The 17,914-nt window shown below is 45.8% G+C and overlaps 2 protein-coding genes across 6 annotated transcripts in view; both read left to right on the forward strand.

Moving 5' to 3' along the window:
- Positions 1–1,224: 1,224 nt before the first annotated feature.
- On the forward strand, positions 1,225–12,317 carry LOC310854001 (sodium/myo-inositol cotransporter-like; the record flags this gene model as incomplete). The annotated part of the gene is made up of 9 exons (XM_083758475.1): positions 1,225–1,522; positions 2,195–2,359; positions 5,248–5,467; positions 6,456–6,651; positions 6,740–6,867; positions 7,889–8,127; positions 8,894–9,031; positions 10,011–10,383; positions 11,728–12,317. Exons 1-9 carry the CDS (start codon positions 1,253–1,255, stop codon positions 12,315–12,317), a joined length of 2,319 nt encoding a protein of 772 aa, XP_083614601.1. The 5' UTR covers positions 1,225–1,252.
- A 4,936-nt stretch (positions 12,318–17,253) lies between these two features.
- The window catches only part of LOC310854427 (ATP-dependent RNA helicase DDX3X-like), a 50,423-nt gene continuing 49,762 nt past the window's right edge, over positions 17,254–17,914 (forward strand). For all 5 annotated transcript variants that reach the window (XM_083759067.1, XM_083759070.1, XM_083759071.1 and 2 more), the window contains exon 1: positions 17,254–17,713. In XM_083759067.1, coding sequence (XP_083615193.1) covers positions 17,663–17,713 — 51 coding nt within the window. In that variant the 5' untranslated portion in view covers positions 17,254–17,662. The remainder of the gene's footprint in view (positions 17,714–17,914) is intronic.

The following is a 17,914-nucleotide window of genomic DNA, read 5'->3' on the forward strand; positions in this document are numbered from 1 at the left end:
GTGTGTGTGTGTGTGTGTGTGTGTGTGTGTGTGTGTGCGTGCGTCCAGGTGTCCACAGTGTCTCCGTCCGTCTCAACCTGAACTCCAACCTGAACTGATTCCATGTCAAGCAGCAAAACAAGAAGCAGGGAATTCATATTTTATTACCATAAGAAATATATATTTACTTAGCCTATGATTTCTCACATCGCTGGAGATTCACTCTATAGTCTGTTTATGGATGTCATCCGACTCATCAGAGGAAATATCCAGGGTTTCATTCATTATGATCAGCACTATGGAATAGTTAATCAATTCATCGCCATTAAGATGATTAAGATTAGTCAATTAAACTTAACAGTTAATAACTAATTGACACGTCTCTGCTTTTGCATATGATGTGACAGACAAGACAGAGCACTTTACATTTGATTACATTTTCTCATTTCCTGGCCATGCATCACAAATGGTCAAATAACTATTTGATTAAGGAATATAATATGCCTTTTGTATTATTTCCGTATATCAGAAAAGTGTAGATTTGTATGTTAGACATTGAGGGAAATTAAGATTCTCAGATTTCTTTATTTTTAAACGCTGCTTATCAACTGACCAGTTAATCGATCGATAAGCTCATCAAAACAATCAATTAATCAATTAACGCATTAATCAATAATTCCCTAATCAGCACGCAGTGCTTTGGCTCTGAATCTAAGAAGAACAACTAAAACAATCCCTCTTAAATACACACATCACTGAATTCATAGTATAAGTATATATTTTTAATATAAATCTGCAATTAGAATTGCATAATCTTTTTCATTCGTAATTCTACACGTTACAAATGTTGTAATTATTTAAAATTTGTAGTTTTCCCTTTGAAGAATTTTGAATCTATAAAGGACAAGTAAAATCACACTCGCAACAATAGGCTACTTTTATTGTGATATATACTGTACGTTACTCTGTACTGTACGGAATAGTTTTATTGTTAGTTATACTTGTATTGTTATAATTATAGTGCTCAGTGTGAATGGGCCTGTAGGCTGCTCAACAGCGCCACTTTAGGTCACCCAGAGGTGTTGCAGCTGTTCGTACACAGACACAGAGACACACATAGGGACACACAAAGCCAGTCACTGGAGTGGTGTCTGTTCATCCATCCATCCATTCATTCCATCCATCCATCCATCCATCTTCAACCGCTTATCCGTAGTCGGGTCGTGGGGGCAACAGCTCCCCCCCCGGGTGCACCGTAAATAAAACAAACAAGATGGCCGCCAGCGAGGTCAGAATGGCGGTGTGGGACCTGGCCGTGGTGGCGCTCTACTTCCTGCTGGTGCTGGGGGTGGGCCTGCTGGCCATGAGGCGTCGCTCCACAGCGCCACAGCGCCACACGCTGGCTGGATACTTCCTGGCCGGGCGCTCCATGAACTGGGCGCTGGTCGGCGCCTCGCTGTTCGTCAGCAACATCGGCAGCGAGCACTTCATCGGACTCGCCGGCTCGGGAGCCGCCAGCGGATTGGCCGTGGCCGCGTGGGAGGTACTACTGTCAACCGACCAATCGGCACATTTTGGTTTGGTTTTTATAGTCGTATGGCCCTGTTGTCGCCTTGCCCCTTATCGCTAAACTTCTTTGCCTTTTTATTTATTTGTTTGTTTGTTTTTGCTTTAAAATAGTTCAACTAGCCGATCTAGCTGACACGTTGTGAGCTTGTAGATTGGCTTTTTGAACAGATTCAAAATAGTTTTTCAAAATGGTAAAAAAATAAGTTTAGGGATAACGGGTAAGGAAGGCTTCCTTCCTGGACTACAATTCCCATAATACTTTGGTGCACTGCTCGTTCTTGTAGATAGGGGGGAGGGGCTGTCTTACTGAGATAACATGTAGTCCAGGAAGTAAGTGAGCCCAGTGTCCATGACATCAGAGACACTGGGCTCACTGCTAAAAATCTAAAATATCTAAAACCACATATTACACACATAAAGACCCCCAGGAAAGTGTTCTAAATCTTCTAAACGCCATTAACCCAAACCCGTTTTGGTGTTTTAACTAAGCATTATGTTATACTTTAGCTATAGAAAAATAGTGGCGTGCTATATGAGCTTGTAGGTCTGCCTTTTTAGAAAAATAGTGCCAACCAACGTTTTCCCATACAGTATGTCTGTGACCTGCTGTAGGTGAAGTTTCCCCATGTCTGTATCCCTGCTGTAGGTGAATGCTCTGGTGCTGCTGCAGCTCCTGGGCTGGGTGTTCGTGCCTGTGTACGTGCACTGTGGCGTGTTCACCATGCCGGAGTATCTGGGCCGGCGCTACGGGGGGAAGCGGATCAAGGTGTACTTCGCCGCACTGTCGCTGCTGCTCTACATCTTCACCAAGGTCAGAGGTCAACATGTTTTACTCTACGGGTGCGTTCGGAAATGCGCCCTGAACGCACTGGTGTGCTTTCTCTAATCGTTCGTTTATTCAGTGCACTCGGCGCGTTGTCGTTCGACAATCCAGTGCGCTGCGCACCAGGTGTGCCGAGTGCCCGCACTGGAGCGACCCTGCCCTGAAGCCGGGGATGTCCGGTGTGAATTGGTGTGATTGCGTCACAGCTGTGGTCGTTCGTAAATAACATGAAAAGGTTTGGGAACCACTGACTTAAAGAATCACTTCACAACTTTTCAACCTATCTTCATATAATTGGTCCTCATTAATGTCATGATAAAATGCCACCATTGTTTTCTACTCGGACTGTGTCTCATAGGAGGGCTGTGGGCAGTTCAGAAACCAGTCTGTGTCTCATAGGAGGGCTGTGGGCAGTTCAGAAACTAGTCTGTGTCTCATAGGAGGGCTGTGGGCGGTTCAGAAACCAGTCTGTGTCTCATAGGAGGGCTGTGGGCAGTTCAGAAACCAGTATGTGTCTCATAGGAGGGCTGTGGGCAGTTCAGAAACCAGTCTGTGTCTCATAGGAGAGCTGTGGGCAGATCAGAAACCAGTATGTGTCTCATAGGAGGGCTGTGGGCAGTTCAGAAATCAGTCTGTGTCTCATAGAAGGGCTGTGGGCAGTTCAGAAACCAGTCTGTGTCTTATAGGAGGGCTGTGGGCAGTTCATAAACCAGTCTGTGTCTCATAGAAGGGCTGTGGGCAGTTCATAAACCAGTCTGTGTCTCATAGGATGGCTGTGGGCAGTTCAGAAACCAGTCTGTGTCTCATAGGAGGGCTGTGGGCAGTTCAGAAACCAGTCTGTGTCTCATAGAAGGGCTGTGGGCAGTTCAGAAACCAGTCTGTGTCTCATAGGAGGCCTGTGGGCAGTTCAAAAACCAGTCTGTGTCTCATAGGAGGGCTGTGGGCAGTTCAGAAACCAGTCTGTGTCTCATAGGAGGGCTGTGGGCAGTTCAGAAACCAGTCTGTGTCTCATAGGAGGGCTGTGGGAAGTTCAGAAACCAGTCTGTGTCTCATAGGAGGGCTGTGGGCAGTTCAAAAACCAGTCTGTGTCTCATAGGAGGGCTGTGGGCAGTTCAGAAACCAGTCTGTGTCTCATAGGAGGGCTGTGGGCAGTTCAGAAACCCGTCCACCAGTGACATCATCGATGGGAAATCCAAGCTAATAGAAACTGCAGGCTTTCTATTCCTGAAAAGTTGCAATGACTGCCAATGAGATAATGGAAGCCATTGTTCTCACGAATCTAAATATCTTTTTCAAAAAATCTTGTTTAAAAGAAACCTGTCTAATGATGATGTCACTGGTGGACGGGTTTCCTATGCTGTATTATTCCTATTCCTACGTACAGTGTACACGCACGCACGCACAGTGGGCAAACCGAGGCAAATAGACACACATTCTCACACATCGGCAAACAGACAAACATGTTCAGCCGACATACACACCAATGGACACACACTGTACACAAAGCTTGTTTTGGGCAGGTAAAGCCTGTTTTATTTACTTAGCAGCACCCTGTGTTAGCCTGCAGTAAATAGCAGATCTACAAGCAGCAGCACCCTGTGTTAGCCTGCAGTAAATAGCAGATCTGCAAGCAGCAGCACCCTGTGTTAGCCTGCAGTAAATAGCAGATCTACAAGCAGCAGGGGCGACTGTGGCTCAAGAGGTAGAGCAGGTCGTCCAATGATCCATGGGTCGGCGGTTCGAATCCCGGCTCCTCCTGTCTACATGTCGAAGTGTCCTTGGGCAAGTCACTGAACCCCAAATTGCTCCCGATGTGCTGGTTGGTACCTTGCATGGCTTCCGCCACAATCGGTGTATGAATGTGTGTGTGAATGGGTGAATGTAATGCACAATCTATGTAAAGCGCTTTGGATAAAGGCGCTATATAAATGCACCATTTACCATTTTACTATTTATACTGTCCTGCTCCGTGGGTAATAATACAAGTTGACTGTGATTGACAGGTGTGGACGTGTATTCAGTGCAGTGTTGTTTTCGTCGACTAAAACTATGACAAAAACTGTTCGTCGACTACCTTTTTTCACTGACGAAAACTACATGGAAACTAAGCTATGGTGACTAAAACTAAGACTAAATGTATTGACAATTTCGTCAACAAATAAAAACTAGAGTAAAATGTTAGGAAGGGGCTATAGTGGACAAGAGATCCAGTTTACACTGCTGAAACTAGCAGATCTACAAGCTCACAACGCGTCGCAGTGAAGTGTAAAATCAGTCATTACGACGGCATGAAGGCCTGTCAAAGCACATTTTAGTGCACTAAATCAACTGTAGATTTAGTCGACTAAAATCTTATGATTGCGAACGCAGTGATTGCGAATGCAATAAGCACTAACTATGAGACCCTGGCAGATCATGTCTGTGTGTGTGTCTGTCTGTCTGTGTGTCTGTCTGTCCCGCTGTGACACCACCCGCCCGCCACCAGAGGGCGCAGCTGTAGCACACACACACACACACACACACACACACACACACACACACACACACACACACACACACACACACACACACACACACACACACACACACACACACATACAAACAACCACACACACACACAGTAGAAAAGTTAAAAGAATTACTAACTAAAAAGAAGTAATTTATTCTAATTGTTGTTATTGCAATTTTACGAGCTGCGTTCGCTTCCCGCGTTTGCGCGTCTTACTTGTATTTAGTCGACTAAAACTAGACTAAACACTAAGATTAAAATGTGACTAAAACTAAGCGAGAACTATTCAAAAGACTATCACTATGAAAAACTACTACTAATCTAAATCTGATTTATCATAACAAAGGTTGATTATTGTGATTGCCAGGTGTCGGTGGACCTGTACTCCGGGGCCCTGTTCATCAGGGAGTCTCTGGGGTGGGACCTGTACGCGTCCATCGCGGCCCTCCTCGCCATGACGGCCCTGCTCACCGTGACGGGCGGCCTGACCGCCGTCATCTACACCGACGCCGTGCAGGCGGCGCTCATGATCGCCGGCGCGCTCTGCCTGACCGCCGTCAGCCTGGGCCGCGTGGGAGGACTGCAAGGTTACACGGACGCTTTCATTTTTTAACCTGCATTCAGACCTGAGTTGGTTTCTTCAGGAGTGATGGTCAGATAAATATGTTGGTTCTTCAGGAGTGATGGTCAGGTACATATGTTGGTTCTTCAGGAGTGATGGTCAGGTACATATGTTGGTTCTTCAGGAGTGATGGTCAGGTACATATGTTGGTTTCTTCAGGAGTGATGGTCAGGTACATATGTTGGTTTCTTCAGGAGTGATGGTCAGGTACATATGTTGGTTCTTCAGGAGTGATGGTCAGGTACATGTGTTGGTTTCTTCAGGAGTGATGGTCAGGTACATGTGTTGGTTTCTTCAGGAGTGATGGTCAGGTACATATGTTGGTTCTTCAGGAGTGATGGTCAGGTACATGTGTTGGTTTCTTCAGGAGTGATGGTCAGGTACATATGTTGGTTTCTTCAGGAGTGATGGTCAGGTACATGTGTTGGTTTCTTCAGGAGTGATGGTCAGGTACATATGTTGGTTTCTTCAGGAGTGATGGTCAGGTACATGTGTTGGTTCTTCAGGAGTGATGGTCAGGTACATATGTTGGTTCTTCAGGAGTGATGGTCAGGTACACATGGTGGTTCTTCAGGAGTGATGGTCAGATACATGTGTTGGTTCTTCAGGAGTGATGGTCAGGTACATGTGTTGGTTTCTTCAGGAGTGATGGTCAGGTACATATGTTGGTTCTTCAGGAGTGATGGTCAGGTACATATGTTGGTTCTTCAGGAGTGATGGTCAGGTACATATGTTGGTTCTTCAGGAGTGATGGTCAGGTACATGTGTTGGTTTCTTCAGGAGTGATGGTCAGGTACATATGTTGGTTCTTCAGGAGTGATGGTCAGATACATATGTTGGTTTCTTCAGGAGTGATGGTCAGGTACATGTGTTGGTTTCTTCAGGAGTGATGGTCAGGTACATGTGTTGGTTTCTTCAGGAGTGATGGTCAGGTACATGTGTTGGTTCTTCAGGAGTGATGACCAGATACATGGAGGCCAGGCCCAACGTAACGGCCATCCTGCTGTCCTTTCCCAACCTGACCGTCAGCCCGCTGTGCGTGGAGCGGAACCAGCCCAAAGTCCACGCCCTGAAGATCCTCCGAGGCCCGGCCGACCCCGACCTCCCCTGGCCCGGCTTCCTGCTGGGCCAGACCCCCGCTTCCATCTGGTACGGTTTGACCTCCGACCCCCCCCCCCCCCACGCCCCCCCCACCCCTCCATCTGGTAGCTAAAAACATGTTGTTGCCATGTTCTAGGTACTGGTGTGCAGACCAGGTCATCGTGCAGAGGGTCCTGGCAGCTAAAAACATCGCCCATGCCAAGGGCGCCACCCTCGCTGGCGGCTTCCTCAAAATCCTGCCCATGTTCATCATCGTCATCCCAGGTAGATAAAGAACAAATACCTCAAAATTGTACTTAAAGATGGAGTGCCACAATTTGTTTCCAGTTCATGTGTCTATGAGGTGACAGTACTTCATTAGACACCCTGAGTCGTTTTTATGTGCAATGCTGTATTAACTTTGTATTTAGGGTTTCTTCCTGGAGGCTGAACCTTTGACAGTCAAACGGGCCAATGAAATAAACAGTAATATAGTGACATCACACTATCAGCCCCTCCCCTTACCCCTCCCCCTTTATCATACAACTACATCTGTGTAGTTTCAGGGCTTCAGTTCAGGTGGATCACCACCCATCACCACCCATCAGGCAAACCAGGCATACTTAATGAACTGGTGGGCGTGCCCACATAAAAACAACATTTTAACAAATACTGTACACTTGGTGCCGCGCTATACGAGCTTGTAGATCTGCCTTTTTTCAACAGCTAAAGTAGAACATAATGCTTAAAACACCAAAAGGGCTTCCCGTCCTGAATAGTAAATGGTAAAGTAAATCTACTTGGTTACTTTCCCACCATACTGTGTAGAAAAGAGTCATCCTAGCTATCAACAGCAACCCTCCCCCTGGCCTATTCCATGTGGACCCACCCACCTCACGTGCTGTCACGCCCTCTCAATCAGTAATCTCACCTGCTCTCACTCACACCTAAATCAGTTGCCAGCTATATAAACTGCCTGAGTGCCTGTCCATATAGTCAGTGTTTGTCAGCAGCAGCAGCAGCAACAACTCCACCACCTGAGAGCCCTCTGTCCTGGAGCCTCAGGCCTTTGTTATGCGCCATTGAAATAAAACCCATAACCGACAAGCCTCACCACCTCCTTGCTCAACTGAAATGTGTATCTGTGCAAAGGAAAATAAAGGCTCAAACGGAACTCTCCTTGTCTTATATTCTGACCAATGTACCATGGTGATGTGAATATAGCCTACGAGCCAGTCTCAACCTAAACCTACCCTACATACTGCTTTGCTCTTCTTCGTCCTCGGTGGTTTTCCACATACTATAGGGATGATCGCCAGGATCCTGTTCGCCGACGAGCTGGCGTGCCTGGGCCCGGAGCACTGCCTGTCGGTGTGCGGCTCGGCGGCGGGCTGCAGCAACGTGGCGTACCCGCGCCTGGTGATGAGCGTGATGCCCGTGGGCCTCCGCGGACTCATGATGGCCGTCATGATCGCCGCGCTCATGAGCGACCTCGACTCCATCTTCAACTCGGCCAGCACCATCTTCACCCTCGACATCTACAAGGTTTCACGATAGTTTGTTTGTTTGTTTGTTTGTTTTGCCTGCAGGGTGCATGCATTGCAACCGTACACACACACATACGTATACGCACGCAACACACGCAGAGATGTGGCGCATTATAGTTCAGTTAACAAACATGTATTATTTATTTATTTTTTAGTTTTAATGTAGTTCAGTTAACAAAAAAAATATGTTTTATTTTAGTTTTAATGTAGTTCAGTTAACAAAAAAAGTATTTTTTATTTTATTTTTAATGTAGTTCAGTTAACAAAAAAAGTATTTTTTATTTTAGTTTTAATGTAGTTCAGTTAACAAAAAAGTATTTTTTATTTTAGTTTTAATGTAGTTCAGTTAACAAAAAAAGTATGTTTTATTTTAGTTTTAATGTAGTTCAGTTAACAAAAATGTATGTTTTATTTTAGTTTTAATGTAGTTCAGTTAACAAAAAATGTATGTTTTATTTTAGTTTTAATGTAGTTCAGTTAACAAAAAAATTATGTTTTATTTTAGTTTTAATGTAGTTCAGTTAACAAAACATGTATTTTTTATTTTAGTTTTAATGTAGTTCAGTTAACAAACATGTATTTTTTATTTTAGTTTTAATGTAGTTCAGTTAACAAACATGTATTTTATATTTTAGTTTTAATGTAGTTCAGTTAACAAACATGTATTTTTTATTTTAGTTTTAATGTAGTTCAGTTAACAAAAAATGTATGTTTTATTTTAGTTTTCGGTAACCAATGACAACCCTGATGATTTGCACGCACAGATGCTGCGGAGGCGGGCCTCGTCCAGGGAGCTGCTGCTGATTGGCCGTCTGTTCGTGGTGGTCATGGTGGTCATCAGCATGGCGTGGGTGCCCGTCATCGTTGCCATGCAGGGCGGCCAGATGTTCTACTACATACAGGTAGGGGGCGTGGCCTATACAGTATGCAGAGCGGCCAGATGTTCTACTACATACAGGTAGGGGGCGTGGCCTATATGCAGAGCGGCCAGATGTTCTACTACATACAGGTAGGGGGCGTGGCCTATATGCAGGGCGGCCAGATGTTCTACTACATACAGGTAGGGGGCGTGGCCTATATGCAGGGCGGCCAGATGTTCTACTACATACAGGTTGGGGGCGTGGCCTATATGCAGGGCAGCCAGATGTTCTACTATACATACAGGTAGGGGGCGTGGCCTATATGCAGGGCGGCCAGATGTTCTACTACATACAGGTAGGGGGCGTGGCCTATATGCAGGGCGGCCAGATGTTCTACTACATACAGGTAGGGGGCGTGGCCTATAGGCCTATTCCATCTTTAAGATATTTTTTTGCGGCTTACGCCTTTATTGATTTTTTTAAGGGATAGAAAGTAGGCTGACAGGAAACGGGAGAGAGATGGGGGGATGACATGTGGTAAAGGCCGTGTCGGGTCCGGGAGTCGAACCCGCGGCACACCGCGACTGGATCACCAGTCCGGTGCCCAGACCGTTACGCTACGGCCTGGGCCGGCCTATTCCATCTTAACCCATTCAGACCTGAGACCGATTCTACGTTTAAAAAAAAAAAGTTGTCTGAAAAATCTGTTTCTATGTCACTGGTGCTCAACCTTTTTCATGGCAAGGACCCCCGGAATTATGTATTATGTATGTATTATGTATCTGGAAATATGTTGTTCCATCCAGGCACCTCCCCAGAAGCAACGATTTGAGTTAAAAAAAAACGTTTGCTCTGAAAGAATATATATTCATGCCGTGCTACGAGCTTGTAGATCTGCTGTTTTTCAATAGCTAAAGTATATGCGTAAAACACCAAAATGGTTTCCCCGACGCCCTGAATGGGATTCAATTATTTTTGCCATGCACAGTATTCGTTAATTTCCCTCCCTGTAACCTTCCAGGAGGTGTCGGACTACCTGACTCCGCCCATCGCCGCTCTCTTCCTGCTGGGCGTGCTGTGGCGCCGCTGCAACGAGGCGGGCGCCTTCTGGGGCGGCATGGCGGGCCTGGCGCTGGGCCTGGCGCGGCTGACGCTGGCCTTCGTCTACCACGAGCCGCCCTGCGACCGCGAGGACGAGCGGCCGGCGTTCGTCAGGGTCCACTTCATGTACGTGGCGGCCATCTTGTTCTGGGTGACCGGCGGGGTGGCGGTGGCGGTGAGCCTGTGCACGGCGCCCCCTAGCGAGCGGCGGGTGGCGACCACCACTCTGTGGGGACTGAGGAGGAGGAGGAGGCAGAGGGCCGCCGCGAGGCTGCCGCGAGACGAGGACGACGGTAGGCCCGTCACTGTTTGTGAACGCAGTGAGCACTAACTATAGAAGCTGGCCTAAACTGTCCACCACCAGAGGGCGCAGCTGTATCACACACAAACACACACATACACACACACACATACACACACACACAAAAACGTAACTTAAAAAAACGTAACTTTAAAAGAAACGTAACTTAAAAAAAAACTTAAAAAGAAAAAACTGAAAGAAAACTTAAACAACAAAAAGAAAACACACACGCACGCACACACAAAAAAAACTTAACTTCAAATAACTTCACTTACAAAAACAAAATAATAATAATAATAATAAAAAGAGAACTTAAATAAAACTTTAAAAAGTACGTAATGTATTCTAATTATTGTTATTGCAATTTACGAGCTACGTTCGCTTCCCGTGTTTGCGCGTCTTACTTTTGTTACATGTAGATTTGTTGTTTTATGATGAATTCCGGTTCTGTTCTTTGACTATATAGAAGGGTCTTTTTGTACGTCCTTAAATGTTTTGATGAATTGAACAAGGTGGACCCTCTTGTAAACAAGTGTATAATGCTTTATTGAGTCGTCCACTCACAGTTAACAGTCTTTGTATTGAGTTGTGCAAACTGTTAATAAATATTTCAATCAATCAATCAATTTGCAATCGCAGATCTACTCGTAGATCAGCTATTTCCGCTATTTTGTACTTTTTGTTTTGGAAAGAAAACAATCTTAACCAGTGTTGGAACTAAAGCCCTTACATTAAGTCACTTTACATAAAGAAACTGCTTTTTGCTGTAACTTTTAACGTAACTCTTTACATTTTCCCATTCAGTAACGTTGTTCAGAACCGCCCCCAAAAGGCCTCTGCCCGCCGGGTCTGGACATGCAGGGCCTCTGCCCAGTGACCATATATGGGCCTCTGCCCAGTGACCATATATGGGCCTCTGCCCAGTGACCATATATGGGCCTCTGCCCAGTGACCATATATGGGCCTCTGCCCAGTGACCATAATGCAGCTGGCCTGTTCTGACATCATTCTGACGTCTGCATGAGCTCCATATTTGGGCATAAAAGGCACACAGACATAATATCTGGGTGGGGCATCCATTTCCAACTTGCATCATTCCAAGTCCATCCGGGCACCGCTCTAGTATATTGCAAATTATTAAAATGTCCCAGTGATTTATTTATATTATTTATTTGTCATATTTGCAATGACAAATACAAATCGTAACGTTCCAAATGTTCAATGCAAAAAACAAACAAAAAACAACAACAATTAAACCGTTATAATCGCAAATATCTGTGTGACAATTAATGAATTAATGGTCAACTTAAATGTATTCAACTTGTCACGGTGACAGGTCTCCTGGATGACAACGGTGGAACGGAGATGAAGAGTCATCCCCAAAACAACAGCCAGCTTCTTGGCAAAGACGTCGAGGTTCACCCCCCGGACAGCAGCCCCCCGGACAGCAGCCCCCCGGACAGCAGCCCCCCGGAAGGCAGCCCCCCGGACAGCAGCCCCCCGGACAGCAGCCACCCTCAGCCGGACGACGGTGCTCAAACGGTCACGTCGAAAAACGGCGTCGACGACGACAACGCCCTGGTTCAAATCCAAAATGGCCGCCAATCCTCGGCAGCGGCGGAGAGACTCGCAGAGGAGGAGGAGGAGGAGGAGGAGGAGGAGGACGACGACTGCACCGAGCGGTGCTTCGCCGCGGGCCGCGGTGACGTGGCCGGGGAGCGTGGCCGGGGAGCGAGGGCTCTGCGGTGGCTCTGCGGCGGGCCGGCGGAGCCCTCGTCGGCCGCGGCGCTCTCGGCCCAACAGCAGGAGGCGCTGGTGGACGCGCTGCTCCGGCAGCCAACGGGAGCGTCGTCCGTGGCGCTCAACGTGGGCCTGGTGCTGGTCTGCTCCGCCTGCGTGTTCCTCTTCGTCTACTTCTCCCTGTAGAGTAGACTCACCACATGACGTCCTTATCATATGCAGGGATGGAGCTCGTTAATTCTAATTGATAACGAGCACCAGGCTTATCGAGCCGGGTTCTTATCGAGCCCACTATCGAGGATTCTCTAAGACGGGAGATTCTGAACAGAACCAGTATCTTTTACTATGGCCTTCAGTACTTTTCTTCTTAAGGGATGCAACCTTAGGCGTGGAATAGTGACACTTTTTTTTTGTCTTAGGCCTACTTTCTTTTATCCCCCTCCTTTTTCATTTTTTCAGGTTGCAAGCCCTGACAGTATAAAGTAGCACGGCCTTTGAATGCAATTTAGCTCACTTTGATCACCATTCACCAGTCTTGGATTTTCCAGTGAAACATATACAAAAAGAACAACAAACTGAAATACTCTGTACAGGATGTTAATTCGTATGAATTCATGCATATATAGTATTTTACTTATGTAATCTCGGGCTGTTCTGAGTGTCTTCCCTTGCGTTTGAGCCCAGAGGGGCTATACTGTGGAAGGCAACTGACCTTTTTACCAATAAAATAATATTAAAGAAACTGTTAACTGGTTCATATTTGTACCATCACCTTAAAGCGTAATTTAGTTCACCCGGACAGCGCTGGTTGGCAGATATCTATACACTGACATGTATGTGTCAGCATGGATGAAATCTTACATTTATTTCTAGATCTCCTCTTGTCTTGATTGTTTAAACATGATGTCATGGGCCGCTATGCTCCACAACAGGCTTGATAAGCCCAAAGCTTATTGATACCTGGTACTCGATAAGCCCAAAGCTTATCGATACCGGGTACTCGATAAGCCCAAAGCTTATTGATAACGGGTACTCGATGAGCTTGTTATAGGATTTTTTCAGGTATCGGTTATCGAGCTCCATCCCTAATCATATGTCGCTATCTCGGTATGAACACGCACCGTGTCACACTGTCACCGTGTCACACTGTCACCGTGTCGCAAAAGGCATCACCGGCATCGTTGATATGAATCCCCCCTCCTTCCCCCTGATATGAATCCCCCCTTCGCCCCCTTCTCCCCCTAGCTGTTATTCACAACAGTTATAGACTCATCCAAGGGTTCAAATGAGCAATAGAGGTTTGTACTCTATTGTGAGCTGTGAGCTTCGGATCATTATCTCTGTATTTTAACGTCCAGATGGACATTTCCACATACTGACGTTGTTGTCAGTCGACGTTGGTCGCGTTGTCTGACTATTACTAACCGTAACGGCTAAATCTAACCCTAATCCTAACCTCAGTCTTAACCGGCCACGCAATTCCCTACATTTTTGATGTATTTACAAACCGAACTCCCTGGGCAACCAGTGACCTCCAGGAATGTCTGGATGGCAACCGAGGAAGGTCGGTGACGCTGGAGAGACAGCTGACCTCCGGGAAAGACTGGCAGGGCAACAGGGGTTAGCAACCTCTGTAGCAGCACTCGCAAGAGGGCACCAAGCAAGCTACAGAACGTATACTTATTTTTTTTATTTATTTTTAAGATATTTTTTTGCGGCTTACGCCTTTTATTGATTTTTGAAGGGACAGACAGTAGGCTGACAGGAAACGGGAGAGAGATGGGGGGATGACATGCAGTAAAGGCCGTGTCGGGTCCGGGAGTCGAACCCGCGGCACACTGCGACTGGATCACCAGTCCGGTGCCCAGACCGTTACGCTACGGCCTGGGCCCAGAACATATACTTGAGCAATATAACTATATAAGTGTCTCTCAAGAGGAGGGGAGGAAGAGAGACTCGATAGGACAGACTCAACGACAACAACAGTGACACAGACGCAGAGAAGGCTCCCTTGACTCAAATACACCAGAGTAAGGCCAAGTGTGGACAAGGACGGACGCATGCACACCGCACAGACCCACAGTCTGGTGAGTCGCACGAGGCAAACCATAGTCCTATATAGAGACCTATCAGTGCCGGTGCAGTCCCCCAAGAACACACAAGGCAGAGAGAGACTCCTGTCGGTCCTGGCACGAGAGAAAGGACAGTGTGCGGATCCGTGGGAGTGGGGTCTACCCTGGGCACGGCGGTCGTTGGGGTGTGGTCGGCACTGGTTTGCTGCACCTGGCCGGCAGGACACTGCCTTCCCTGTTGGCCGGGTGCTATAGCCGGTGCTGGTTGCACCTCGGTGGTGGCTGCGCCCGGTGCGCCCTCTCCGCAGAAATGTCCATACTGGCTGCATTGCATGGTTCTTGATATAAGAACACACTGAGTGATTATAGGTGGATAACATTCAAAGCGGGTGGTCTTCTATGGCGTAGCAGGAGGAGGAGGTATTGATCAAAGCTTTGTGATGTGCACCATATCTTCTTTCATAAAGGAAACAAATGCATTTTCATTTTTTATCTGACGCTGCTACGCCATACTCGTTGTCGTTCGTCTCACATTTGAGAGCGCCCCTCACTTCACACGGGGGAATCTTGGGCACGTTGATAGTGGTGTAGCAATACCCACATTTCCCCTGAAATATCACACGTTGTGAGCTTGTAGATCTGTTATTTTCAGCATGCAACCAAGTGTAAGATGACTTACCCTGGAAATGTACATTTTGGCCATTTGAAAATAGCCGATCTGCGAGCGTATACGATGCGACGCATTGAGATCGCCGGTATTTTCTAAAGGTTTTTTATACATTTGAAAACACCACATACTTTTTACTTTTGGTACTTCCTACATTTTGATGCCAATATTTTTGTACTGTTACTCAAGTACATTTTGAATTCCGGTCATTTGCAGTATTGATAGTACTTTTACTTTACTACTGTAAAAGTAACAAAACAATGTGAGTACTTTTTCCACCAGTGGTGAGCACAAGAGGCGAGGGGAGACACAAATTGCGGTGAATTTATAAAGTCAACACCAGTGTTGTTTTTGGCAGCACATTTAGATTTTAGTTTTAGTCATAGTCTCTTGAATAGTTTTCATTTAGTTTTAGTCACATTTTAGTCACCTGGAATGTTTTAGTGCAAGTCTAGTTTTAGTCGACTACAGTGGATTTAGTCGAACAAAATTTATTTTGGTGGTGCCTTAATGCCGTCGTAACGACAGATTTTTTCACTTGCTGAAAATAGCTGATCTACAAGCCCACAACGCGTCGCAGCGACATTGTGAGCTTGTAGATCTGCTATTTCCCGCATGCAACCAAGTGTAAAATGACTTATACTGGATCTCTTGTCCACTAGTCCCTTCCTAACATTTTAGTCTAGTTTTTATTTGTCGACGAAATCGTCAGTATATTTAGTCTTATAGTTTTAGTCATCATAACTTAGTTTTCTTGTAGTTTCCATGTAGTTTTCGTCAGTGGAAAAGGGTAGTCGACGGACATTTTACGTCTTAGTTTTAGTCGACGAAAACAACACTGGTCCACACTGCTTGTTGTTGTAGATCTGATCTATTTCGGTGCTGCTGCTTGTAGATCTGATCTATTTACTGCAGGCTAACACAGGGTGCAGCTAAGTATAAAACAGGCTTTACCTGCCCAAAACAAGCTTTGTACAGCGCGCGTCCATTGGTGTGTATGTACGTGCACGTCAGTGCGTGTCCATTGGTGTGTATGTACGTGCACGTCGTCTGCCGAACATGTTTGTCTGTTTGCCGATGTGTGAGAATGTGTGTGTCTATTTGTCTCTGTTTGCCTATATGAAGACATGCTTTGTGTGTATACAATGTCTATTTGTGTATGTGTGTGTGTGTGTTGAGAATTGACACAGTGTGTGAACATAAACCACATTTTTCCTTTCCTACTAAAGGCTGAGGAATAAATCCAACCCTTTTTACATTGGACTATAGCGCCACCAGGAGGCCACAATAACCTGACCTGGCCTGGCCTTTTTCTAGTTATTATTATTATTATTATTTGAACCTGGAACCTGCATTTGTTTTGTTTTGAATTTAGTTCTGTCTGGACTCTGGAGCCTGTTCTTGTGTTGTTTGCCCCCGTTTTATTTTCAAACCTTGACACTCCTGCCATAAATAATCAAGGTTTCCATTCATCAATCAATCAATCAATCAATCAATCAATCAATCAATCAACAAACAGTGAGTAAAACAAGACAGCCCAAGTCATTGATTGATTGACATTTATATTTCACAGTATGTATATGGGTACACACACACACAGAGATTTTGAAAACATGACCAATGACAAAAAAATCCCATATCTGCTGGGCGAAGTACAACAATGTGCAAACACAGCAGCAAGATCTGTGAGTTGCTGTGATAGGAGAAGGATATCAAATGGAACACAACCACCCTAAAGACTAATCATTGTGTATATTCCTGCACTATACCTGCATCGAGTGACCTTGGTACATAGAATTTGATCTATTGAAGCTGTATTGTTGTATTGTTCTTTCTGCTTTGGCAATGTAAACGTATGTTTTCTCATGCCAATAAAGCCCTTTGAATTGAATTGAATTGAATTGAATTGGGTACATTGCAAACGAAATCACAAGTCGACTCAAAACTTTGTTGAGGACGACACCATGAAAAGCACTAGGACTTGTTTACATCAGGGTCCTCCATTTTCAATTAAGCAGATAAATTATAGATTTTTTTCTGGGATTTTTGGGGCTTGACCCCGTCTTATTGCTATAAATGTATTATTATTATACATTTTTTATTATTCTTTATTATTATTATGTTTTTTTAATTATGAATTATTATTCATTTTTTCATTTGTTTTTTGTTTTTACCTTTTTTTTTTTAAATTATTATTATTATTATTATGCCTGGCTGCCTCTCCTGGCTGCAGCTGTGATGTCGCGATATCGCACCACCCCCCAAGTCTCGGGGTCGCTCGCGGCGTTGACCCAATCGCAGAGCTCGATCCTCCGTGACGCGCATCCATCCATCCATCCATCCATCAGCACGAGCCAGCTCAGGCAGCAGCGACTCGCTGTGGATGCAGGGAAAAATAATAAAATAAAGAATAACAACAATAATAAACAAATATCACCACGAATAATCGACACGGCGTGCGAGAAAATCAATTGGATTCGATAAAAAAAATTAAATAACTCGTTTTAATCCATTGACTGGACTTGTGAAGGAAAACATCGGACTAGTTGTTCCTCCTCGGCGCGAGCGGAGCGGAAGGATCCATCCAGGGAACTACAACCGAACGGACGGACTACAGACAGACAGTCAGCTAGCTAACAGCTAGCCTAGCCCGAGAGCAGCAGCGCGAGCGCCGCACCGTCCTCCTCTCCTCTCTGCTCGGCTCCGGCTCGGCTGAAACAAAAGACATCGTTTTATCGATAAAAAAGACAGAAACAGAAACAGTCACCATTTTTCCTCCGTATCCGCTAGTTATGAGTCATGTGGCCGTCGAGAATGTCCACCACCACGGTCTGGAGCAGCAGGTGAGGACCGACCGAACAACGGGACGGGCCTACCGGACCGGACCGGGAGGGCTGGGGGGGGTTTAAATACCCCCCCTACCTACCGGTTAGCTTAGCTTCCTTTAGCCTGCTTGGTTGGTTTGGTTGGTTGTGGTTGTTGTAGCACGTTTAGCTCATGACTGTGTGGGGGGGAAGCTAGGCTAGGCTAGGGTAATGCTAATG

This window comes from Protomyctophum parallelum (assembly GCF_964188405.1).
Source record: "Protomyctophum parallelum genome assembly, chromosome: 23".
Classification (NCBI taxonomy): domain Eukaryota; kingdom Metazoa; phylum Chordata; class Actinopteri; order Myctophiformes; family Myctophidae; genus Protomyctophum; species Protomyctophum parallelum.